Source organism: Rhipicephalus sanguineus, chromosome 6, assembly GCF_013339695.2.
Source record: "Rhipicephalus sanguineus isolate Rsan-2018 chromosome 6, BIME_Rsan_1.4, whole genome shotgun sequence".
NCBI classification, from domain to species: domain Eukaryota; kingdom Metazoa; phylum Arthropoda; class Arachnida; order Ixodida; family Ixodidae; genus Rhipicephalus; species Rhipicephalus sanguineus.
The window spans coordinates 34,087,875-34,114,887 of record NC_051181.1 but is presented as its reverse complement, the minus strand read 5'-3'; the positions used below and the strand labels follow the sequence as shown (position 1 = coordinate 34,114,887).

Genomic DNA, 27,013 nt, shown 5'->3' with positions numbered 1-27,013 from the left:
AGAACCTATCTGGACATCACAGTTGTTGGATTCCACAGTCCAGTTAAAGAATACAACGTGACATCACCTACAAGTCTGAAAAGAAACATCAGGATGCTGATGCTCTTTTTCACTGTCCACTCCAATCGCCTTTCAAGACTGAATTCAGGCCACTCTCTTGGTGAGCAATTCTAAAGATGCGTCATCCACAGTTCTTTCACTCGCTCCTCTTGATCCGCTTACTTGCCACTGTAGTGTCGGGAGTCATCAAGCGCCATCTCTGACGCTCAACCGAAACAGCGAACGGCCTCGAAGATGCATGCCCTACGGTTGCTATGCGCCGGACGGTACGGTATGTGGAGAGAGCGACACGGCTCAGGTCTCAGGTGGCACGGGCTTCAGGTATCCGGGAGGCGCGTGATCTACCCGGGTGCATTGGACGCTCGACTCGCATCGCGGTACGACGCATATAGGGCGTCGCCCAGTCATGTAGCGTTAGAGTTAATAAACATTTTTATAATTCAACTCTACTGTGCATCACTATAGAACATGGTGTCAGAAGTTTGCGCTACGATACCTCACGTCGCCAAGTGAGTGCTCATCAAAACCTCCAGCCATGACTGAATAAGGAACTCAAAGCGATCAGCGCATCCAACTCCAACCCCCTCAAGCCTTCAGCCTGGAAGCGAAGGTGGGAGCGTTTCCGAACCGCCAGTGGTCTTCATCACCAACCAGACACTGATCAAATCAACTCATTGATCTACATCATGGGTGACAAAGCTGAAGACGCCCTCACGGCACTTTGTCTGACAGCCGTAAACGCGAAGAAGTATGTCAAAGTCATCGAAGCCTTCGACAGTCACTTCGTCGTCAAGAAAAACATCATCTATGAAAGAGCGCTCTTCAATCGCCGCATACAAGACGAAGGTGAACCAATGACTGACTTCATCACATCTCTGTACACTTTAGCCGAGCGGTGCGACTACGGCGACTTCAAGGACGAATTAATCCATGACAGGATTGTCGTCGGCGTGCGTGACCAGAAGTTGTCGACGAAACTTCAGCTTGAACAAGACCTCACACTGGAGAAAGCAGTACTTTGCGTAAAGCAGTTCGAAGTCCTCAAGCAGCAACCGCATATTCATGTGGCCGGCTCCCCAGAAGGAACAGCTGCCATCGATCGCCTACATACAGCTAGCCAACCACGACGCGTCGACAGCAAGCGCAAACCAGTTGGGCAATCCCAGACTCGGCGTTCGTACGACTGGTGTGGTAAACAAGAAACTCACTCCAGAAAACAATGTCCCGCGTCAAAAGTGTACTGTAAGAAGTGCCGCAAAAAGGGACATTTTGCCACGGTATGCCGTTCATCGCGAGTGCTTCACCTCCAATCAGGCAAGTCTCCGGAAAGTCCGAGCTTCCTGGGGGCAATCAGAAACGGTGGACCGACCCCGTGGAGAACGCAGTTGTACGTCAACACGTCAACGGACAGGAGGTGCAGTTTCGATTGGACACTGGTGCGGACGTATCAGCCCTGCCGGAGGATACATATCTCAACCTCAGCTCATCAGCGCCGCTGCGTGAGTCTGATAAATTCCTCATCGGTCCCTCTAACGAACAGTTAGACGTGCTGGGCATGATAGAAGCAACTGTGGTTTATAAGGGAGCAACCACCTCGGAGAGATTCTACGTTGCACGCAACCTCGGCGAGCCACTGCTTAGGCCTCATAGAGACAGGTGAGCGATCTGTCAGACGGGTGCGCGACATATTAAGGCGGGTGAGCGATCTCTCAGTTAAACACAACTGCGACGCTCTACTCGAAAGATTCGCAACTCTTCTCTGGCCTCGGTGAAATCGAGCATTCTTTCACCATCAGACTAAAGCCAAACGCAGTACCTTTCGCCATAACCTCTACGAGGCGCATTCCCATCCCGCTGCACGACGCTGTTGAGGCTGAGCTAAAGAAGCTGGAAAATCAGGGAGTGATAACAAAAGTCCAAGATCCGTCTCCTTGGTGCGCGCCAATAGTCGTCACACCCAAGAAGGATGGTGGCGTCAGGCTCTGCGTGGACTACACCATGCTGAACAAAGGGGTACTCAGAGAGCATCACCCCATTCCAAGTGTAGAACACACGTTAGGACTTCTCGGAGGAGCGAAGTATTTCTCGAAACTAGACGCGTACTCCGGACTTTACCAAATCAAGGTAGATCCAAAGTCATCTGAGCTAACAACCTTCATCACTCCTTTTGGGAGATATAAGTTTAACAGGATGCCCTTTGGAATCTCATCAGCTCCGGAGCATTACCAAAGGATGATAAGTCACGTACTCGAGGGATTGAAAGGAGTCGTGTGCCACATAGACGACGTGCTAGTGTGGGGAGAGACCAAGCAGTCCCACGACGAGCGCCTTGCCCTGGTCCTCGAGCGGTTACTCAAGGCAGGTGTGTCGCTGAGCAAACAGAAGTGCTCCTTCTACCAAAATAGCGTGAAGTTTCTGGGTCACATCATTGACCAAACGGCGTGCGCCCAGATGAGGGTATGGTTGAAGCCATCGTTAAAATGAAGCCGCCAACCAACGTGACAGAGATCAAGCGCTTCCTCGGGATGACCAACTTCGTATCTCGGTTCATTCCGAATTTCGGTTACATCGCGCATCCGCTGACAGAGCTTTTGCGCAAGTCCAACCATTTTGTCTGGGACGCCGCACAGCAGCAGGCTTTTCAAGAAATTAAAGAAGCCATAACTTCACGACCCGTCCTAGCTCTCTATGACCCGAGGAAACGACTCATCGTCTCATCAGATGCCTCAAGCTACGGTCTGGGAGCAGTTCTGTTCCAAAAAGACCCCCATGGCAATCGGCGGCCTGTAGCGTACGCTTCAAAAACGTTGACCTCAGCTGAAGCAGGCTACTCTCAAATCGAGAAAGAAGCTCTCGGAATAACGTGGGCATGTGAGAAATTCAGGGACTACTTCATCGGGCTTCATTTCAAGATAGAAACGGATCACAAGCCTTTGGTGCCCATCCTTTCCACTAAACCCATCGACAGCCTAACACCCAGACTTCAGCGTCTTCGTCTACGCATGATGCGGTATGACTACGAGACCACGTTTATACCAGGCAAGCAGCTCATCACAGCCGATGCTCTCTCTCGTCAGCCACTCGCAACGCAGGACTCCGGAGACATCTCAGGCGAAGTATCAACCTATGCAAGTGTCGTAGTGGGCCTTTTGTCGTCGGAGGTGGCAAGCCTAGAGAAAGTTGCCATGGCGCAGAAGCGTGATCCGACATGTAAAGCTATAGAAGCCTTCACGAGAAACGGGTGGCCAGCGCACAAGAGCAAAACTCCGAAAGACTGCCGTGAGTACTGGCAATTCAAGCATGAACTCACAGTACACGACGGCGTCCTACTAATGGGCAATCGGCTTATCATTCCTCAATGCTTACGGAAGGCAACACTGAATGCCTTGCACGAGGGGCATGAGGGAGAAGTCAAGTGCTCGAGACTTGCCCGACAAACGTGCTGGTGGCCTGGGATCACAAGGGACATCAAAGACTTGATAGAAAAGTGTCCCAACTGCATAGAGCATCGACAACAAAGGAGCGAACCGTTAATGCCGACGGCACTCCCGGACCGACCCTGGCAGCGGCTCGGTGTCGATCTCATCTACGCGAAAGGTTACACGTATCTCTTAGTGGCTGACTGCTACTCGCGCTACTTCGAGATTGCGCTCCTCGAAGATGAGCAGCCTGCAACAAGCATACAGATGATAAAATCAATCTTCGCGCGCCACGGCATTCCAGATACTGTTGTAACTGACAACGGGCCAGTTTCATCCCTGCAATACATCCGAATTTTCGAAATTCGCGAGAGAGTGGGGATTTAAACACGTGACATCAAGCCCGAAGTACCCAAAGAGCAACGGATTCGCCGAGGCGGCAGTGAAAATCGCCAAACAGAATATAGCCAAGGCAGCTGACCCATACAAGCCCAGGTAGCACCAATACGTTATAATAATGTTACTTTTATGTTCTGCTTGAACGTTGAAACAATATTGTTAATGTCCTTGAAATCAAATGTTCTACTAACGTTCTGAATAAACGTAGTAATCACGTAATCTTCAACATTAAATAAACATTCCTAAAATGTTTCGATAATGTATGCATAATGTTAAGCTAAACATAGAAATGACGTTACAGGTTACACTGTTGTAACGTTTATGGAACATTTAATTATTGTAAATTATGCTCATGCAGCGCTGAAAACAGGCGCAATGTCAGAAGTCTTTTAAACTGAAAAGACAAACTGCGAATCATAGCTGAAGCATGTGTTCAACATGCAGTACATTCCAACGACATTAAATTATTGATGGAACGCACAACATGTGTTAGCGGCTCATGTATATGCATGAACTGAACCAGACCGATTCGAAGCACTCTATTCAGCAGTTTTAAAGACTTCCTACATTTTGCAGCTGTTCAACAGTATTAACTCAGCTCAACTGCATGTCTTGACTGCAAATACTTTATTGCACGATGACCGATGCCCGTCCAAGGCTTGGAGATGGAGCTGTCTGTGGTCATTCTGTAGATGACTGCTGCACTTTGTTCTGCAGGAACAAAGAATATTCACGAATTACTGTAGATAATAAGCAAACAAAATAGCTTTGGTACCAACATAAGCTTTGCAGATGCTTTTGATAAGACAATGAAAACTATTCACAGCCACTGTACAACGCTACAAGTCACACAATGCAGGTCACCTTCTAAGTGCTTTGCAAAGTACTTGTTCGCAGCAGCTGTTAAAAACTCAAACTTCGTCCACCCACCAATAATGAACACTGCCGACACTGCTTTGCAATACTGCTGCCTTCCTGGTTGACCGTAACTTGATAGTGCTATTGTAGTCCCTCGATGGTATATATGCTGTCACTCGCTACCTGCTTGCACACAACAGCACTCTTTCAAACTTTAAAGAGCTTTTGACCCCTGTACTGCCGAACAGAGGCAGATACTAGAAACGTACCCTGCACTAAAGCCAAAAACAGTTATTGACCTTAGAAGAGATGGGAGGAAAACTTTTATGAAATATTTGAATGTACCCTGTCACACTGCTTATGCAGTACACAATGACTGTATTCTGTTCACTTCTCTTCACCTAATGTATTTTAATACATCAGCATGAATAATTAGCAAACTGGGGCATGATGATCTTGTGACAATCTCAATGTTTCAATGCCACAGCACCCGCACCACGTGGCACAATGCACGTGCAATAAAGATCATGTTCGCTCTCCAGCGGTCATCATGTGCCATCGTACATTCTACTGCTTGCCTGTGTGCGTCTGTTTATAGGCAATGCATATTGCATCCTTATAGACGTGTCACATTCTGAAAGCAAGATAAAAATCACAGCGCTCGAAACGAATATCACCAATTGCACATGTATTTCGAACCTGAGATAATTCTCTGGAACTGCAGGGAATACCCTCCCCCACCTAATCTCCTGGTGACCCCCTCACCTGTGGCGTGGTAAAAATACTGTCATCTAACAATCCAGGGGTTCAGGTGCGCGCAATAAACAGAGCCGGAGAGGGGGCTGACAAGCATGGTCTGGCAGACTACCTACCCTTACAGATGACTCCAGGGTCAATAAACATTTTAAATGTGAAGCATTTCTTAGTGAACCAATGGAACTTTGAGTCTGTCTGTCTAGCCGCCTACTTCTGGTGCTCTCGTGGTCGCTTCCATAATTTTGTGTTGATCGAAAGTGGCATGGCAGGGTAAGAGACTTTGACGGATATGACTGTCTGGTCACGACATGAATAACGTGACAATTCTGTCGCATACGTCGTCAAACCCTTTCCTCCAGACACGTGTGGCACATACCCATATACCAAGGGCCACATTGTGCAGGTATGCGCCACAGGTTATCGACAGTTCATATCTACAGAGGAACGGCGAGAACAGACGTTGGTAATTTAAATGCGAGAGCTGGCATCAGCAGCGTTGACCCGACGAATGCAAAGAATAAAAATTAGGATCCCAGCAGCAATCGGACCTAAGCATTCTGCGTGGCAGAAAGGTAATCTACCACAAAGCCACGCCAGGCCTTGACGCTGCTTTGGAAAAAGACCCTATGCAGGCGTTTGTCGGTGCAGCGTCAATTATATGGCTGCAGTGCTAGTCATCTAATTTTATAACAAAGCAATAAACATTAGATATGTACTTCTATGATACAGGCGTCATGTCAGGTTAACACCAATTGTGGTTCCAGTGTTGACTCTGCTTTTATAGCAGTCTAATAAACATTACATTGTGTCCATATGATTCAGCAAGCTACATTCAAGTTGCCAGACCCCGGAAGAATGCGCTAACGAAAGTTACACAATATTCACATCAGCGCATCGTAAAGTGCACTTCGTTTCAAGAATACTGATGACTATGTTCTAACATGAGTGCTGACGTTACATCAGATTATAAGTTACCAACGCCAGTGTAGTCAATGTGCCTAGTAAGACCACTATGTGCACACAACTGCTACACTTACAAAAACACATCTATCCAGCTCGTAACACTTAACTCAAAGCCAAAAAATGCAGCAAAGACAACTACTCGCAGGCTGCTTCGCATGAAACCGATCCCCACAAGGTGTGGTATGTCCCGCATTTTTTTTCTTTTGATTCAAAAATAGAAAACTGAGTTCGTAATACATACATAAATGCACTCTAAGTACGATTAATTATAAAAATAGCATAAATCAAGACATTCTTGCAAAATATTCTGGGAGGGCTTGTAAGAAAGTTCTACCACAAACCTAGAGGTGGCATGGACACAAAGAGCGATAGCTGGGCTGTCTGATGGAAAACAATAAACGTTAAGTTTTTGCTTGCCTTGGACGCAGTCAGCCTTGCATTGGCAAAGCGTAGCCAATCGCCAATCACGTGGCTGATCTCTGCATCTGTTGCCTTTTACGTTGAACGTACAGCAGCTGGAAACTACATACATAGCAACCACGACCATTATTTTTTTTAAAGAACAATAAGCACACCAAGGTGCAAAAAATTTGAGTCCCCTCACCAAATACAAGGCGAACAATGTTTAGCTCCGCCGCTCATCGTTTTCCCTTTCTTCCAGTGTAACTGTACAGTACCGCTACGCTGTCGTCAAGAAGCCTCTTCATTACTCTTTTAGTAGTCGTGCTTACATCAGAACCTCCAATTTGGCCCAGCTCCTTCACCTTGAATGAAAGATGTAGAAAGATTCACACAATCCTGTTGTGGTCCTGGAGAAATGGCAGTAATTTTGAAGTAATACATTTCAGAACGTTATTGTTGAACCAGGCTGCAGCACATGCAATGAACAGCAACACTTATCAGGGCAGCAAAAATGATGCTGTTATCGAGACTATCCTCCAGGGTCCTCAATTCTTCCTCACTTCTAGCGGGGTAGATGGGCATTTCGTTTACGTCGATGGGATTTTCTACTGCGGTGTCCTGATTCAAGTATGTTCAATTCTTGTGAGAATTGCACTTTGTGCAGCAAGCTGCATTTTCAAACGCTCAACTTGCATGAGCACTTTTACGAGAACTATAATGGAAAGAAAAAATGTGCAATATTAGTGCACTATCATGCCAATTTTTGAACAAAATGCAAGCACAGCACATTACCACAGAAAAAGGCAGAAAATAAAGTTTGACACATTGGTTGCTGATGCTTGCACTTTAATAAACTGTAAACAGTGCCATTGACTCTTGATTGGACTAGATTAATGCAAACTATTACTCAAAACAAAAGGACGGGTGAAATTAACTATAAATTTTTTAACTTCAGTATATTTTAAAGATTCGAGCATGACAGAAATAAACTCATTCATGTGGTACACAGCAGACGTAAAAATTGTAGAAAAACCGCCTATGAAAATTTTTCTAACAAGGGCTGCTGTTTGGTTGTGTAGTTATTCCTTTATGACTCGCACTATGATAGACTGTCTATAATTGCGTGAAATTTATATAGTTTGAAGCCAATGTTCTGGAGACCAAATATAAGCAAGTGGAAGTGTTAGAATAAACTATGGAATATTTTACAAAAATTTATTGTAATTACAACGTAATTATATAATTATAGTAAAGTCAGCTTTGCTGTTTATTTATAAGCCGAATTGAAGGAACCACCCAAATCACATGCGATAGTCATCTGATGAGAGTGATCATTCCTAAAAATGTAAAAAGAGTATTTTGAAATTCCTGCTGACACGGACCACGTCTGTCTCAAAAGCTAGCTAGCTAGCTAGCTATACTGCCTTCACAAGGCGATCGTGTGCAGCAAAATATTTCAAGAGGCGATATAAAGTAACTTTAGGCAACAAGAATGCTTAATTTACCATTAACTCAGTGTTTGTGATCCGTTTTTTCTAACACTGCACAGAAATAGCACAAGAAAGTCGTGTGTCTAAACGAGGGCACCGTGTTGCAAGGGTTATGCATGCAGACATGAACAAATGAAAGGAAAATGGGCAATACGAATGTCAAATAGGAACTAGCAAATAGTTGGCTTTTGTGTTGCTTTACCACTTCTCTTTTTAACTGAGTAGATGCCTAGCTCCTACGAAATACACCTACAAACAAGCTCAACTTGCCGCTATTCTAAGAATATGTCCTTTTCGTATACAATCAATAAATTAATTTCACTCATTTGTTTGCAACAAATTTTACTTGCCATTTTCACAGTGGTGGCACTGAACAGCATTTATTGGCTTTCCCTTTTTTTGCAAATTCTTCGATGGTGGGAGGTCACGACCTGCAACATAGGCATTAGAAAATCCAAAGGTTCCAGTTTAAAAATTTTAAATCTGTCGAGCTTATCAAGAAATAAATTTCACAAACAGCATGCACAAGAAGCCCTTGGCCTTCTAGAATATTTGGCCTACACTTACCTCCAGCCTAAGAGCAGGGTGCTGGAGCTGGGTCCTCGTGCCTCGGAGCTGGTGCAACTTCGACTGGACAACTAGGTTGTGTTAACAGGAAAGAGTCCTCTCTCCGTCCATAAGTTGTAGATGTCGGCGTGCCACTCATAACCTCATTTACGGCACTGTCTTGCAAAGCCTCCTGCTCGCTTTCTTCGGGGCTATCACTTCCCGAAGAGTATCCATCCAGGGGCTTTGGAGGACGTCGAACTCGCTTATTAGGCCGCCCCTCATCCTCGGTCGTCAGTCCGTATAGCTCGTTCTCAGCCTTGGCTTCCCGCCTCCTCGCAGCCTCGTAACTGTCTGAGGAAGAATATGTATTGATCTGTAGCTGCTGTAGATCACATATTTCCTACATAACTCATGCACAAAACATAGAAACACACACAAAAAAGGGCAAAAGGTCAAGGATGCTAAGAAGGACGTATTCACATTATGTTGGTGCACAGCAGTTTGAAAGTCAGAAGGGAGCAGCTTATGTTAGATGAAGAGGAAGCCTAACATGTAAGAGAATGACAAAAACATGAAGGGTGATGATCAGAGCAATAAATCTGTGAAGCTGGTAATCTACCAGCAGCTATTTACAACAATGGCTTATAGAGGCAACCATTTATATGGTCAATAAAAAATTTCAATTGGCATTTCTATATAAATTTATTGCACAAAACTCATGCTTTCTCAGCTATAGCATTATCCTCCTCCTGAGAGTGTCAATACCAGCCAGCATAGCTGAACAAAATTTACCTGTTGTTGACAAAACAGAACAGGAATACTAGGTCCAGTAGGCTTCCGGTTCAACTTTGTTTTCGATTGCCGACGTCACTTTCGTCGTACTCTTGTGGGTAGGCCAAAATACCTTGTTGCCATGAACCCAACACGATGGTACTGCAGCAACGTCCTCGCTTTCTTTCAAATGAACAACTGAGTACATCTGGAAACATTAAAAAACATTAAGTCAGTAAACCCACATGAACCTGCCCTAATATAACTATCACTCAAGAAGCATAATGAGATTAGGCTGCAGTCTTATAAGTAGCACCGAGTCCTGTGTAAACACTGCAAAAAAAAGTTGCTATTCCCAGTTCCTCCAGCTAACTCAGCATTTGGCAGTTTTGTATTATATACAGATGAATTGCATATCAATAAAACCAGTGCAGGATTGGCAACTGTGGATGACAAGCTTCCTATAGCACTAAATAAATTAACTTCAGAGGGCTAATTTGTCAGGTGAGCTCATAGTTTATCTTGACATGGAATGCATGAAAAAATAAACTAGCTCGAAAGGAGAAGCAGGCACAAACACAGCACAGACTGAGGATATTTACAGAAAAACAGACATATACGCAAGGTACGATCATCTCCTGCAGAAAAAAACATGAAAGGAAGTATACAAAAATTAAGAGGATCTCTTTAAAACCAAGCTTTACGCAGTGGTGTTCTATGTAATCTAATTCCATGACATGACACACCACAAAGGTTTTGCAAGGCATGCTTCACTCAGTTTACTAAACATAAAGCCCCCACTGACCTTGCACCCCACCTTGTTTTTGTATTTGGAGAGCACTCTGGTTTCAGCAAACAGTGGTGCACAGATTGGTTGGTTTGTTTATTGGGTTCAACATCCCACAGTGGCTATGAGATACGCCATAGTGCAGGGCTCTGGATAATTTCGACCCCTTGGGAGTCTTCAAAGGAATCATGGATGACCTCTTGTGCTAAGTGAAAAAAACATGCCGAGGAAAGCAGACGCTGCTCTGAGCAGCTCTGGCAAATCTTGACAAGGAGAGTTAATAAGTGAAATGCAAAGTTTCCACTTTCTTAAGCACCCTGTCTTCACACAGAGGACTGCACTCACGCTCTTTGGAGGGCTGTCATACAGCAGATCTTTCGTCACACAACAGACTGCTGCTATTGGTCGATAGCTGGCATAAACCAGAAGTGGCGTTTGGATCAGATGTGCTTCTTGCCACAGGGTGCTGCCATGTGCTGCAGTCTGCTAAAGCAAATTACATAGTTTGTGGGCCTCCATTGTCATCTGCTCCAAAGAACAGGTGCTTGTACGTGGCGGGGCAAGATGGAAAGCATTCATTAATAAGGCCTTAATGCCATCAGGGTGGCACAAATCAAAAGAATAACTTCCACGCTGGTAGCCACTATCCATGGGCCCGGCAGACTGCTCTCTGTACACATGAAAACTCATCGCATACTTTTGCCATCTCCTCCCCCCTGCATCTTGCTGTGCTTGCTTATAAAGGCTTTGCACATCCAGGGAAATGAGCAGTGGCCTTGGTTGCTGCTTCGTATGACCGCTGGGGTGGATGATGCCGAGGATGGTTACTGGTGATCCCCACAAGTTGCAACACTAAGGTGCTCCGAAAGCACACCTTGAAAGAGCGATTGTGTTTCGTGATGTGCACTCAAGGTCATGGCGCATATGACCTAGCTTCGTTTTCACAAGTCATCCCTTCCTGTGTAGCTTCCGCTGCACTTGTCGGGACGAAACACGAGAGAAAGGACTGAAAAGCATGCAATAAATTTCTGTACCTCTACTCAATCTTGATAGATTCGAAAACTATTTGCGACAATCGATTCACGAGGGAATGAACTTCGATACTGAGGCCAATAGATGATTACTTGGAAAAGTAGTTCAGAATTCCTTTCACATGCACTGACATCGCAGAGTGCACAGACAGTGATGTACAGCTACATTGCCAACAGTGTAAAAAGTAATTGGTTGAAAAGAGAGCCATATTTTCCATCAAATCTTTTTTTGAAATGTTATGAAGAGCATAAAATGTTTCAAACGAGGCAGTGGTGACATCAACCACTGTGTAAAAGTGGCAGTACAACAAAACCTTGTCTACAAGGTAAGCAGCAGCATTTTGACTTGATCTCCTTGACTGACCATAAAGCATTGACTGCTGAAAGATCAGAAGCCTTGTAAGCATGGAGCTCAGTTGTCCCCACAATACCAGCATGCAAGTTGGTCAGTCGCTTGAAAAGTCTAGCAGACTGTCTTTATGTCACCACTTTGTGACAAAATATTTGTTGCAATCACAACATTCCCGTCTTTCATAAGAAGACATGAGTCGGCAACGTTGGTTTCAATGACTACATCTGAAAAAGCTATGCTGTGAAACTGTTGTCCCTGAAAACCTGGAGGAGTAGGTCCAGAATCATGTGGCTTCTGCAAAGTTAGTTGCTTTTCTGGGAGTGCTGTCTTGAACATGTCAGTCTGACCACGCTCACACAAGCGCTTCACGACTTGCTGACGCGGTCGATTTGGAGACTTCAAGTCACGCTTCAATTGACCCAAAAAGTTCTCAAACCGGAATGCAGAAAATGAGTCAAGATGGCCAAACTTCTGCGCGTCATCAGTAAGGTGTACAAGTGAATGTACATTGTACACATAAACACCCTCCCCATAAAGGCTTCCAGCATCAGTGACAAACCCCTGGAGAAGATTTTTGGCAAAGTTTAAGTGCAGGTGGCAAAGCTCAGGGCTTGCAAGGATAGACAATGCCACACTCAGCTTCATGAAATGCTCGTAATAACATTTTTCAATTTGCCTTGATAGCACCACAGGTCCAAAGTAGAATAAAAAGTTCCGAAACTCTGTGGCCTTCCATCTTTCCAGTTCACAAAGACTTCGGGGCTTACGGGCCATTTCCCGAGGTGTGTGCTTCTGCAAATTTATTAGTGTCACGTGGTCGTGACGTCGACGAAGGCAGCAGTCAGCACGTCCGAGATGAAACTCTTTATTAGGCCGAACTTGTGGCCGGGAAAATGAAGGTCAAACTACAGCAATAAACTGATAGCGGCGAACAGAGCGTCGACCGTCGATCAACTGACAAGCGGTCAAGCGTGTCGGCTTTTATACAGGCGCTATCGAACTTTCCAGCGATATCGCTGGTGGCGGCGTTATCTCTCGACAAAGCTGGAACATTCGCGTGCGGCGCGCAATCTTTACAAAACGATCTACAATGATCGGGAAGCTTCGCGAACAATGTGGCGCGGTTTGCGCTGAGCGTTGCTGACAGTCTTCGGGGGTGTAGCTTCAACTCATGAAACATAAGACACGCGGCGTGTATTGCTGTAGTTCTAGTTCTCATTTTCCGGCCACAAGTTCGGCCAAATAAACAGTTTCATCCTGCAAACGCCGACTGCTGTCTTCGTCGACGTCACGACCACGTGACATCTGGTGGAGGTGCTGCTTCTTCCATGATCCGGACGCCCCCGCGAAGCGCTGACCCAAGCCCAAGCCGCGAGGAGGACGACGGCAAAGAAAACCCGGATCGTCGAACAAGCCGCAGGCAGAAGGGACTGCAGCCAGAGCACGGGCTCCTTCCCGAACAAACCAGGCAGCCCCAGGTCCCAACACCGACCGCAGCGACGATGACAGACCCCGTGCAGCCTGCGCCGATCCTACTCCGGCAGCCCAAGGAGCCGCCAACCTTCCGCGGGACGTCATTCGAAGACCCGGACACCTGGCTCGAGACTTTCGAAAGGGTCTCAACATTCAACAACTGGGACTCCGAGGACAAGCTGCGTCACGTTTACTTTTACCTTCAAGGCGCAGCAAAGACCTGGTTCGAGAACAGGGAGTCCACTCTTCGAACTTGGGACGCCCTTCGCAGCGCTTTCCTGCAGACGCTTGCAAGCGTCGTCAGAAAAGAAAGGGCTGCAGCCTTGCTAGAGACGCGCGTCCAACTCCCAAGTGAAAGTGTTGCCATCTTTGGAGAGGAAATGACCAGACTATTCCGCCACGCTGACCCAGCCATGCCTGAGGACAAGAAAGTCAGGTTGCTCATGCGAGGGGTAAAGCAAGAGCTCTTCGCTGGGCTGATGCGGAACCCGCCCTCGACAGTCCAAGAATTCATCTCAGAGGCGACGACGATTGAGAAGACCTTGGAAATGCGCAACCGCCAGTATAATCGCCGATCGATTCAAGACAGCCCAGCTGTTCATGCCGTCGGCACCGACGACCTGCGTGAAACGATTCGAGCGATCGTGCGGGAAGAACTGCGCAAGCTTTTACCCTTACCACAGCCTGAAGTTGCCTCGATCGCTGACATCGTCCGAGAGGAAATACAGCAGTCTCTGGGCACCCCCGAGTCAGCGCAGCCACACCTGCAAGCAGTGAGCTATGCCGCTGCAGCCCAATGCAACGCCCCCCCTCCTCGCCCACGTCAAGACGCCGCGCCACCCCAGCAGTTCCGCCGCCAGGCACCACCGCCGCTGCCACCGACGTCATACCGCCCGCCAGCCGGCCAGCTATACACGCCGAGGAAGACCGACGTTTGGCGCGCCCCCGACCACCGCCCACTCTGCTACCATTGCGGGGAAGCTGGCCACACTTACCGCCGCTGCCAGTACCGACAGATGGGACTGCGTGGGTTCGCCATCGACGCGCCGCGTCCACAGCGAGGGGAAAGACCACGCGACATCGCCGACTACCTCGCGGGAACGCAATGGACGCCCCGACAACCTTCCCGTTCGCCGTCGCCAGGCCGCTACGTCTCCCCCCAACGCCGACCATACACTGGCCCAACGCGAGGCCGGTCACCCAGCCCGTATCCTGGAAAACTAAGGGCAGCAACCGATGGAGGTTCGGTTGCTGTACGACGAAATACCGAAGATCCTCCGCCGCCGACGACAACGCCGCAACGAAATCTAAAGAACACGCCGCAAGCCGAACGAAGCCCTGACGTCGAAACTTCACGGCCCGAAGAAGACCTGACGACACAACGTCGAAGCAGCGGGACAAACCGACGTATCCGCGATCCGACGCCGCGACCAAATCGAAACGGTAGGCGACGAACGAGTGACCTCGACGTTCTCATCGACGGCCACAACGTCACCGCTCTCGTCGATACTGGAGCCGACTACTCTGTCATCAGTGGACCGTTCGCGACGAAGCTGAAGAAAGTCAAGACCGCCTGGGAAGGCCCCGAAATCCGGACAGCGGGAGGTCACCTAGTAACGCCGGCAGGAATCTGCACAGCGAGGGTCTCCATCAACAACCGGATTTATCCCGCAAGCTTCGTAGTCCTTCAGCATTGCTCCCGAGATGTCATCCTTGGTATGGACTTCTTAGGCCTTCATGGTGCAGTCATCGACCTCAGATCGAAGTCGATAACACTATCTACAGAAAGAGCATTACCGCGGTACACGCCGCCAGGGAAGCATGCCTTGAATGTGCTGGAAGACCAGGTCACCATTCCCCCTCGCTCCAGCGTCATCATTTCCGTCGGCTCTCAGAAAGTAGCAGACCTGGAAGGCGTCGTTGAGGGTGACCAGCACTAGTTGATTAACCGCGAGATTTGCGTCGCAAGAGGAATAGCAGAGTTGCGGGGAGGCAAAGCAACAGTGACGCTCACAAATTTTAGCAACGAGTATAAGCACGTAAACAAAGGCACGACAGTCGCCTACATCGAAGAAATTGTGGCAGCCACCAATGCTTTCGCCATCGCCGATTCTTCCGAGCCCACACCGACGAACCAAGCTCCTCAACCAGCTTTCGACGTGAATCCTAGCCTTCCGAAGCATAAAGAAGAAGAGCTCAAAACCCTGCTCTTGAAATACAGGGACTGCTTTTCGTCATCGTCAAGAATCCGCCAGACCCCAGTCGCAAAACATCGCATCATAACAGAGGAAGATGCCAGGCCACTCCGGCAGAGCCCGTACAGAGTTTCGACGCGAGAACGCGAATCCATAAAGAAACAAGTCGACGAAATGCTACGCGACGACATCATCCAGCCGTCGAAGAGTCCATGGGCGTCACCCGTGGTGTTAGTGAAGAAGAAAGACGGAACCCTACGCTTCTGCGTCGATTATCGCCGCCTGAACAAAATCACGAAGAAGGACGTCTACCCTCTCCCACGGATAGACGACACCCTGGATCGACTCTACAACGCGAGGTACTTTTCGTCGATGGACCTCAAGACCGGCTATTGGCAAATCGAAGTCGACGAGAGAGACCGAGAGAAGACTGCCTTTATAACACCAGACGGCCTCTTCGAGTTCAAGGTTATGCCCTTTGGTCTTTGCTCGGCACCTGCGACGTTCCAGCGCGTTATGGACACCGTGCTGGCTGGATTGAAGTGGCAGACTTGCCTTGTGTACTTGGACGACGTCATTGTGTTTGCCTCAAGCTTCGACGAACACCTCCGGCGCCTTGACGCTGTACTACAAGCAATCAAGACCTCTGGCCTCACCTTGAAGCCTGAAAAGTGCCGCTTTGCATACGAGGAGCTACTATTTTTGGATCACGTGATCAGCAAGGGTGGTGTTCGCCCAGACCCGCGGAAAACAGCTGCCATCGCTGCCTTCCCGCCCCCCACCGACACGAAAGCCGTGCGCCGTTTTCTCGGCTTGTGCGCCTACTACAGGCGCTTCGTCAAGGAATTTTCACGAATCGCCGAACCGCTAACTCACCTCACGAAGACCGACGTGCCATTCAAGTGGGAAACGGCGCAAATCGAAGCATTTGAAGAACTGAAACGACGCCTTCAGATGCCTCCGATACTAGCACATTTCGACGAATACGCCGATACGGAAATCCACACCGACGCAAGCAGCGTAGGACTCGGCGCCGTCCTCGTGCAGAAGACTGACGGGCAGGAAAGGGTCATCAGTTATGCTAGCCGGTCGCTATCAAAGGCAGAAACGAACTATTCCACAACAGAAAAGGAGTGCCTAGCGATCATCTGGGCTGCATCCAAGTTTCGCCCCTACCTGTACGGCAGGCCCTTCAAAGTTGTGAGCGACCACCACGCATTGTGTTGGCCTAGCTAACTTGAAGGACCCTTCAGGTCGCCTCGCACGGTGGAGCCTACGACTTCAAGAATTCGACATTACCGTCGTTTACAAGTCCGGAAGAAAACACTCCGACGCTGACTGCCTGTCTCGCGCCCCCGTCGACCCACCGCCGCAGGATGACAAGGAGGACGACTCCTTCTTGGGAATCATAAGTGCCGACGACTTCGCCGAACGACAGCGAACGGATCCAGAACTCAGGGGCCTTGTGGAATACCTCGAGGGCAGAACCACCGTTGTTCCGAAGGTATTCACGCGGGGACTGACGTCGTTTTTTTTGCGCAACGGTGTTCTCCTAAAGAAGAACTTCTCACCGCTTCGAGCCGATTGCCTTCTCGTGGTACCCTCGACATTGCGGCCAGAGGTCCTCCAGGCTCTGCACGACGACCTGACGGCTGGACACCTGGGTGTTTCTCGCACGCTAGCAAGAATACAGGAGAAGTACTACTGGCCGCGCCTTCCCGCCGACGTTCCCCGCTTGCCCTGTGAGAATTAACGGCAAGGCTAGAGGGAAGACACGACGCGCGTAGCGTTCCTTTTCGCGTTCCACGACGTGAAGTCGGTAGCATGCCCAACGAACACCAACGGAACGCGATCGTGCAAGTGCTCCGGCTTCGCATCGCCTCATGGTCCCATTTAGCGGGAGATGGTGTAATTTTCTTTAACTGTCAGCCATTGACCCTCGAAAGCGAGGGGCGGACGTGTAACGTGGCGTAGCCGCTTCACTGTGGGCCGGACGGGTCCGCTACTGACAGCTGCGCATTTGCGGCGGCTCCGACTAGGAGATATGCTTTTATTAATGAGATTACATTTTTAATAAAGCAAGCACAAATTCGAATTGGAACCCTAGCATGTGAGCTCGAAAGGGCAGGGCCTTTTGGGGGTATTTACCGCAGAGTGATTACAAACTCGGATGTGCTGGTGGAAGGAATTACGAAAAGGCTCTTCTGGATGAACATCCATGGATAAAGTATATCTGAGGAAAAGTGTCAACGCTTTCCCACCGTTCGCGTGCTTTTGTATAAACACGAAGCAAGGACAATTCGATATTGTTCCATATATCTACTGCTAGCGATGTCCAGAAACAGAAGTGACAGACATTTTAGCGGCACGCGTGTAGTTATTACTGAACATTGCTTTGCTTGCGTGCCGTGCGATGCTTCAAACGAGCTATCAGCAGCGTTTCTGGAACAGACGACGTCCGCCGATGAATCGCCATTGCACTTTCTCACTACCAATAGGCCTAGACGTCACGAGCCTCTGCGGAGAGCGCGTTTTGCTGTCGAGCCGACTTGCAGAACAGAAGCTGCGTCGGCATCGTGGCTTACTCGGGACACACGCGCGAGCGCTATTTATTCAGCGAAATAATTCTTGGTCCATGGTTGCCACTTTGGCAGCCCCAAGATCAAGCTGCACATGTTCTGACGCGCCGGCGGTGCGATTACCGGTGAAAGACGCCCCCAAACCCGAGACTTTGGCGCAGTTTGGCGCAATTTTCGTCGATATTATCAGGATGGCGCAGTAAATACAATTTGGCGCACTTTGGTGCAGTTGGCGCAGGAGTGGAATCACTGCTGTGGTTACTTTGCTATGAACCACGGATGCACTGAAGAGGTGACCGTGTGATGCTCAGGACAACAGCTGTACTCTGCATGAAAAGCCCCTGCGCTGTGGCAAGAGTAGCAGTGGTCTGTCTCACCTTTTCGATGACACCTGCACCCAGATCTTTGAGTGCATCCGTCTTGACTTTGGGCAGAGGCGGTGAGAAGCTGATCTCCTGTCGCTGGAGGATGGTCAATGGCACTGTCACCAGAGCAAAGTCGGCCGAGAACTTCCCTTCTTCCTCCTCATCGCTGCCGTTCTTTGCATCAGATTGCTCCGTGAGGACTCGCACTCCGCCCTCCTCAGAACCCTACTCTATACATGTCACCTGCATTCACAGAAAATAAAACAAGCAGGGGTGTTTTCCCCACTCCCGACAGCACAGCAAGCACTCAAGTACTTCACGCACGAAAGAAGGATAGGTTAGGCTCCAGCCAGCCTGACTATGTTGAAGAGTGTGCGGTGTATTCCCTAGCAAATCAAAGGGGGGGGGGGGCAAAACAAACGAATGCTCTGGAACGAGTGCATACTTATTTGAATTATATGAAGATATCTGTGATCTCTGCCTGGTGGGTACAGCTCAAGTGCTGCAAGAGAAGCTCTTCAAAGTTGTCCACGGTCTTGCGCACTGCCTCAGTGACACTGCTGCAACTGCCAAGGAATGTGCACATCTTTTTAATGCACTACAAAATGTCAGTGTTAGATACAGACTTTTTGCACTGATTTGAGCGCACCGTTTCAGTGTAATCTTTGCTCACAGTGTCCTCACCCCTGTTCCAAAGTTCCAAAGGCAGAATGGCACCATACACTTGTTCATTTAAGAGCCAGATCCCAGCGTTTGCTCTTTTGAATGACAGCAGTGGGCGAGTCAACAGGTTTTGTGGCGCGAGTTGCCACATTCTTTGAGAGATCACAGCATGGTGTGTGCAGAGCACCAGTCTGCTGCTGCATTGTGGCTGCATACGCTAGGCAAAGCCTAAGATTTGTCTCGCAAAGTGGCAGTAAACAAATGTGTCCACATGGACGAGTGCACAGTGTAGTGTGGTGCAGTTTTGTGGGTTGTGTTGTTGCAAACATGCACAAGATTGTGGCTAGTATAATCTTCAAACATACAGTTAAATCTGGATATAGCGAAATTGACAAATGCCCGAAAGAATTCGCTATAAACAGGTTTTCGTTATATCCAGTATCAGCACGAAAATTCGGAAAAGAAACGCACAAATTAAACACAAGGGGAATTGAAGGCAGAGCTCCCCCAAAACACATATTTAGTGGCAAAAATCTGCATTATTTTGCTCTATTGCTTATTTGTGAAAGATGGCAATACTGAATGTTCATAGGACATCAATACAACGCTGCTCCGTCATCATTTAGCTGTGACCGCCGAGACTAGCTCCGGCAATGTGCCGTTGTGTAGCCGGAGCCAATCTCGGAGGCCATGGTCTCGTGAACCTGTGGCGTGGCGCAAGACTGCAAAGCGCGTGACGACAGTGACGAGTCGACCTCCGAAGGTCCGCCGCTGTCACCATGGTCGCGGACAGTTTGCACCAGCACCTAATCTGACATCTCCTCGGTAGTGACGACACAGTTGTCGGCATTAAAAAAAATTGCAAAAGCTGCACGTCGTCAGGGGCTGCTCCATGCGAGCGCAGTGAAACCAAGCACGTGCGCACGGTGCCAAAAACGAAGAGCGTACTTCATATTGTCGCGGTGCAACGCGAGCAAAGGACAAGAACAACTTGCAACAGCGAGAAAGCGTGTTGCAAAAGCAGCTGTACAGCCAAACGTCTTCTTCGTCTTTCTTTCCCAAACCTACTGCCCCACTAGCCAGAGTCTCTAAAACCTCCCCATCGTCATTCTCTTTTATCTATACAGACGTGTCACTTGCCTCTCCTTAAAAGAGCATTGCCCCGATGCTAAACCAGGACTGCCGTTTTATGGGAACTCATAGTCAGTCACTGATATACGGCTCCATGCGTACTGCATGCATAAGTTCAGGCCGGTGCTGGCGACGTCTCGTGCAATAGGGACTGCCAGGGACGACCTCATAGGTGACGTCACTCGGCTGTCGCGATACTCAATATGGCCTTAACAGTTTCTTAGAGAGTCCACGTTTTCGTATGGGCGTCCAAACCCACACTCTGTCGCCGGTTTCGTAGGTTACTGTTCTGCGGTGGGCATTATAGCGGCCTGCATCGTAGTCTTGTTGCTGGCAGATCTGCAAGCGTGCGAGCTGCCTAGCTTCTGCACGTTGAGTAAACGTATCGGCGTCCGTGTCAGTGTTGTCCCATTCGTGTAGTAACATCACATCCAACATCGTCCGTACCTCGCGTCTGTGAACGAGGCTGAATGGAGTCATGCGAGTCGTTTCTTGTTTAGCTGTATTGTATTCGAACGTGATATAGGGCAAGATTTTGCCCCAATTTTTGTGTTGGACATCCACGTACATCGAAGGCATGTCTTCGATCGTCTTGTTTAGGCGCTCTGTTAGCCCGTTTGTTTGCGGGTGGTAGGCGGTGGTCTTACGATGAGTCATTCCACTTAGCATCAAGACGTCGTCTAAAATGGCTGCCGTGAATGCGGTTCCACGGTCTGTTATCACGACGCTTGGTGCACCATGTTGCAGTACAACATTTTCGATGAAAAATCTCGCGACCTCCGCTGCTGTGCTTCTTTGGACAGCCTTTGTTTCGGTGTACCGGGTCAGATAATCCGTTGCGACAATAACCCAGCGGTTCCCTGCAGTAGAAGTAGGAAGTGGACCCAAAATATCCATGCCGATCTGGTCAAACGGCGTTCGTGGGACTTGAACAGGTTGCAGCAGACTGGCTGGTTTCGTCGGAGGCGACTTGCATCGCTGGCAGTCGAGGCAAGTACGAATGTGGTGCTTCACGGATGTCGGGAGTCTTGGCCAGTAGTATTTTTGTCGAACTCTAGCCAACGTGCGCGTGTAGCCTAAGTGGCCAGAAGTCACCTCGTTGTGGCATGCTTGAAGCAATTCAGTACGAAGGGTTGCAGAAATGAAGAGCAAATAGGGAGATCCGATCGATGAAAAGTTTCTTTTATAAGGGACGCTGTTTCGTAGACAAAACGACGACAATATTCTTTCAAAAACTCTTGGTGCTCCCTGAGACCGTCCATCTAAGTAATTAATTAAACCAAGTAAGTCAGGGTCATCACGTTGTCGTTGGATGATGGTGGAAGTGCCGAGGACACCAAGGAATGGAGTTTCATGCTCATCCGGTAGAGAAGCCGACTGTATTGATGATCGGGACAGGCAGTCGGCGTCCATATGTCACTTCCCTAACTTGTGTATGACCGTCATATCAAACTCTTGCAGCCTCCGACTCCAACGCGCTAATCGACTGCAGTGGGATCTTTAAGATTAGTCAACCAACAAAGTGAATGATGGTCGCTAATAACTTTCAAGGGATGGCCATACAAATACGGGCGAAATTTCATAACTGCCCATACCACGGCGAGACATTTTTTCTCTGTTGTTGAATAATTAGCCTCTGCGCGTGTTAGTGTTCTGCTTGCGTAGGCAATCACTCTTTCTGTGTCCTCCTGCCACTGGAATAGCACAGCTCCCGGACCTACATTGCTAGCGTCAGTGTGAAGCATCGTCGGGGTTTCGTCGTCGAAGTGCGCTAGCACTGGGGGCGCTTGAAGACTTTGGCGCAGATCATTAAACGCAGCTTCCTGTTCGTCGTTCCACTCGAAGGCAACGTCGTCTCTTGTCAGGCGAGTTAAAGGTGACGCGATGCCTGCGAAGTCCGCGATAAACCGTCGATAATAGGCACAAAGGCCCAGAAAGCGTCTGACAGCCTTCTTATCGGACAGTACCGGGAACTGTGCAATGGTGACAATTTTTTCAGGATCGGGCCAAACACCTGCGTGGCTGACGACGTGACCAAGAAACTGCAGTTCTTCAAAACAAAAGTGACATTTCTCTGGCTTCAACGTGAGGCCCGCAGACCGTATGGCTCGTAAAACAACTTCCAGCCTTTTGAGGTACTCGTCAAAAGTTGCTGAAAACACTATGACATCGTCTAGATAAACTAAACAGGTTTTCCACTTCAACCCCGAAAGTACGGTATCCATGAGCCTTTGAAAAGTAGCGGGCGCTGAGCACAAACCGAACGGCAGGACTTTAAATTCGTATAATCCATCTGGCGTCACAAAGGCGGTTTTCTCCCGGTATCTCGGGTCTACCTCAATTTGCCAATATCCGCTCCTCAAGTCCACTGAAGAAAAGTAGCGAGCGCGTCAAAGTGTGTCAAGCGAGTCATCGATACGTGGAAGTGGGTACACATCTTTCTTGGTCACCTGATTCAGCTTCCCGTAGTCCACGCAAAAACACAGGGTGCCGTCCTTTTTCTTGACTAGCACTACAGGTGACGTCCAGGGGCTCTGTGATGGCTGAATCACGTCATCTTCAAGCATTTTCGCTACTTGTTGCCGTATCACTTCACATTCCTTCAGAGCCACGCGATAAGGATTCTGGTGAATAGGTCTCGCCGTGTCTTCAGTAATTATTCGATGCTTGTTTAGCGGTGTGCGACCAACTCGTGATGTCGATGAAAAGCAGTCTTGGAATTCGGCTAGCAACTCAACAAGTCGCATTCGCTCATCCTTTGGCAAAGTAGTGCTAATGTCAAGAACGGGTACTGATTCTTGTTAAGGCGCTTCATCCAGTACCGATAAACAGCCTTCTACTTTTTCTACTTTTACAGTATTGTCAAAGTAAGCGACGGCTGTGCCCTTCGGAAGGTGCCTGCGCTCAGCACTAAAGCTGATGAGGAGTAAGTTCGTGCGTCCAGCAGTGACGCTGACAATACGTCGTGCAACTGAAATGCCATGGCTAAATAGCAGCGAGCTGATTTGGTCGGCAATGCCTTCGCCATCAAACAGTGCGTCCCCTGCCACTGAAACAAGAGTGCATGACCGTGGCGGGATGACCACGTCATCATCAGTTAGACGCAAAGGGTTATTTCTCGCCTCTGAACAATCGACTATATAGGACTGTTCTGGAACGTAATTAAACTGTCCGGGATGTTGATGACAGCACCATATTCTCTCAAGAAATCCATCCCAATATTTAGGTCTTTGCAACATGATGCGAGAACAACGAACGCCGCCACAAAAGAAGTACCACCGATGTCGATTCTAGCTGTGCACCTTCCTATAGGCACGAGTAACTGGCCGCCTGCAGTCCTAAGGTGAGGTCCCGTCCACGGCGTCTTTACTTTCTAGAGGCGTACGGCGAGGTCTTCACTTATAATAGAAAAGTCGGCACCAGTGTCGACTAAGGCTATCACTTGCTGTCCGTCCACAAAAACGGTAAAGTCTGCGGTGACAGTTTCGTCGGTGTTACGTCTTGTCGGCTTTACGGCGTCCTGTGGTGACAGAAATGGGGGCTTTTTTTCGGCGTTTTGACGGCCTGCAACCTTACCCCCCGGAGGTTGCCGCCTTCAGTTTCCCCGGCGTGCGCTGGTGACCTCCTTCCTCTGAGGTCAGAAAAAGTGCGGCGGTGCGATTAAGGCGAGTTGGCAGGAGACGGAGACCGTGGTCGATGTCCCAAACCCGGCTGGTAATCAGGCATGCTCTCGTCATTGTCGGTACGGCGGTCGTCAAAATGGGGCCGAGACAATGGAGGTACTTGAGAACCAGCGTCATCGCGGCGCGATACGTAGTCGTCGTTGGCAGGTCGACTGTCAGACCGTGGCCTGAGAGGGCTAAACGAATCGACTTGGTGCCAGCAATGACGGGAAATGCGGCCTACACCTCCGCAGTTAAAGCAAAGTGGATCTACAGTGCGCCAGGCGCCTGTCTTGCGAAGCTGTGGAAGTCGCAACGACTCCTTTTGTAATAAAGGCCATGGCATGCCAGCAGACGGCTGGTCGTATGGCGGCTGGACAGCAGGGTGCCTCGATGTGTCCTCTTGCGGCGGTGACCAAGAAATGGCTCCAGACGCCTGGCGGTACGACGGCGGGACGGGTGGTGGGCGTCGAAGGGCGGCGGCGTAACTTATGGGACGCTGCTCATGAGCACTGTCAGCCGCCGAGAATGCTTGGCGGATTTCGTCGCGGACAACTTCAACGATAGACGCCATGGGTGTTTCCACTACCGGCGTACGTAACTTCTGCAGTTCCTCCCGAACAATCTCTCTTATCAAGTCCCGCAAGGAGCCATGATTGTCAAATGTCATGGCGTCGGCATGAATTTGGGCACTGCCGGACAAACGATCGTACTGTCGGCATCGTTGGTGAAGTGCTCTTTCCATAGCCATTGGTAGGGGTAAGCGGCGCCTTGGGGCGGGTTCCTGCGAGGCGGTGAGCTCTGGAGTGAGGCTTCGCAGCCGACGACTGAAGTTATGCACGGCAGTTGCGATAGGTGTGTCCAGGCTGGATGAACGGCTCCCATGGGGAGTGTGGAGCATCAGGCAGGGTTGCGGTCCAGCACCTCCACCAGTGTCGCGGTGCAATGCGAACAAAGGACAAGAACAACTTGCAACAGCGAGAAAGCGTGTTGGAAAAGCAGCTGTACAGCCAAACGTCTTCTTCGTCTTTCTTTCCCAACCCTACTGCCCCACTAGCCAGAGTCTCTAAAACCTCCTCATCGTCATTCTCTTTTATCTATACAGATGTGTCAATATGCGGCGCAAGCTCGAAGCGTAACGACACAGAGCAAGAATTTTTTTTTTAGTGGCGTCACATGGTGTCACGTTAACGAAGTGCAGTTCAGAGACTACTGCAACAACTGAAGTGTGGCGCTGCCAATGTGAAGCCGATTTTCTTTCTTTTGTCCTTTTTTTTTTAAAGAAAGCTGGCATAGTTAGCGTGGTGGCACCCGCAAGCTGCTGGATGAGGTCTGAAGGGAGGGAGGAGAGGAGGGACACGCCTGCGCACGTGCGGCGGCAAGAGAGTTGGCTCGAGGAGTGCAGGCCTCGCCTGCCCGCCTCACGCACACCTGCATGCACAAATGAGCGCTCGCTCTCTCCTCGCTGGTGCCGGGGCTTCGAGCGTGTCATGTGCGCCGCTGCCACTTTGCGCTCTCATCGGCAGGGAAACTGCAGACGATACATGTGACTCCTGCTCGTGCCAAAATGACACAATTCGGGGCAATATCCCTAGGCTGTTGGTGGCAAAAATTCATTATACAGTCAACTGCCGATTTTTCGGACTCCCTAGGGACCGCGAAATCGTCCGAAAAAACAAATTCATGCTTTTTTATTCTGCTCAAGTGGTTAAAGTGCCACAGCCACGTCAGAAATAGCTTTAATACCTCCCAGTACAATTATCAGGCATTTTGGTGCGCGCCCAGGCTCTCGCAAATACATTCGGTACCTGCCGCGAACCCCGCTTAACTACGTACGTGCCGACCGCCACTTTTGCCTTTTGCATCTCGTGATGAGCGCCGCTGATAACTGCAAAGCGCGGAATAGATTACGGCTATCTCACATGAAGCGTTTGTAAACGATGACGCGGAACGCAAAGACTGTGGCGGAAGAGCGGACGACTCATCCGGCTTTCCCCGATGCGTGTGCGCATGTAAACATGCACACATACATTGCCGAATCGCCGCCAATACCCAGCATTTGCTGCCGTGTCAAGCCGGTCGTTTCTAGTTATGTGCAGCACATCGCCGACTAAGCTGACGCCGTCACTTTACTGCTGCTGTATCGTACGCACGCATTTATCATGAAAGGGTTTGTGATGCGCACTTAGTTCCTGACCGCACATGGGCGCGGCAATGGCGAGCTGGTTTCGTCCGCGAAGGCAACGCGTCTATGTGGCGCACTTAGCGGTCTCGCACAAAGAGGCAGCAGGAATGGCGGCGCGGCGCATTTGGGTTCTTGCCTATTAAATGCGTGCAGTACGCATGCAACTGCGTTAGGCCACGTGCACTACCGAGCAGTTAACTGAAGATGCTTATCGTAACGGTTGTCAGCGATTAAGCCGTACTGGCGCATTTGCCAGCTACCGTCATCACGCCTCCGTGCATTTCCGCTGCTTATCCGTAACATCGCCGCATGGCACCGTGATAGCGGCACCTTTGAATTTCTGGTCTGCTTCACCCTATAACGCTTTTATATTGCGGCAAAGCTGACTTTCGGACTGTGCTACTGTCGCAAACAGATCGACTCGCAAAAGCGCTGGTTAGAACCTACGAGATGATAGACGCGGCAGAGGTGGGGGCTTCAAATAATGCCTTTCGGACCTGCAATTTGGGCAGAAAGTCCGAAAAATCGGACGCGGAATAGTTTCAGCGTCCGAAACTTTGGACGTTCTAATACATTGACGTCTATGGGGCTGGTGACGGTGCCGCGAAAGCGTCCGAATTTTTGAGCATGTCTGGAAAATCGGGCGTCCGAAAAATCAGCAGTTGACTGTATTAAGGGTGCTTCCTGCTGCCACTTTGTTACATAGAGGTCGCAAATACATGTGCTTCTATGGAGTAACGGTGGGGAATAAAAGAACTACGTAATATCGAGGAATTCTTTGTATGGAGGTTTGTTATAGGCAGGTTTAACTGTATAATCTCCAACCAATCTGCTTTCCCAGTGGACATTTGATGCTTACATCTACTCTAGATTACGGGAGAGCCAGCCATATTTTTTTCCCTCATTATGTGAAATAGTTGTTA

The 27,013-nt window shown here is 49.1% G+C and overlaps 1 protein-coding gene across 1 annotated transcript; it reads left to right on the top strand.

The window, feature by feature from the left end:
• Positions 1-746: 746 nt before the first annotated feature.
• On the top strand, positions 747-8,989 carry LOC119397183 (uncharacterized). Its single transcript, XM_037664621.1, has 5 exons — positions 747-1,246; positions 1,375-1,716; positions 1,857-2,422; positions 2,512-3,339; positions 8,895-8,989. Exons 1-5 carry the CDS (start codon positions 747-749, stop codon positions 8,987-8,989), a joined length of 2,331 nt encoding a protein of 776 aa, XP_037520549.1.
• The last annotated feature ends 18,024 nt before the right edge of the window (positions 8,990-27,013 follow it).

Coding starts and splice junctions, on each gene's coding strand:
- LOC119397183 (XM_037664621.1), top strand. CDS start 747: ATGGGTGACAAAGCTGAAGACGCCCTCACGGCACTTTGTCTGACAGCC. Junction 2,423..2,511: donor CGAGCGGTTACTCAAGGCAG/GTGTGTCGCTGA, acceptor GCGTGCGCCCAG/ATGAGGGTATGGTTGAAGCC. Junction 3,340..8,894: donor CAAAACTCCGAAAGACTGCC/GTGAGTACTGGC, acceptor TTGGCCTTCTAG/AATATTTGGCCTACACTTAC.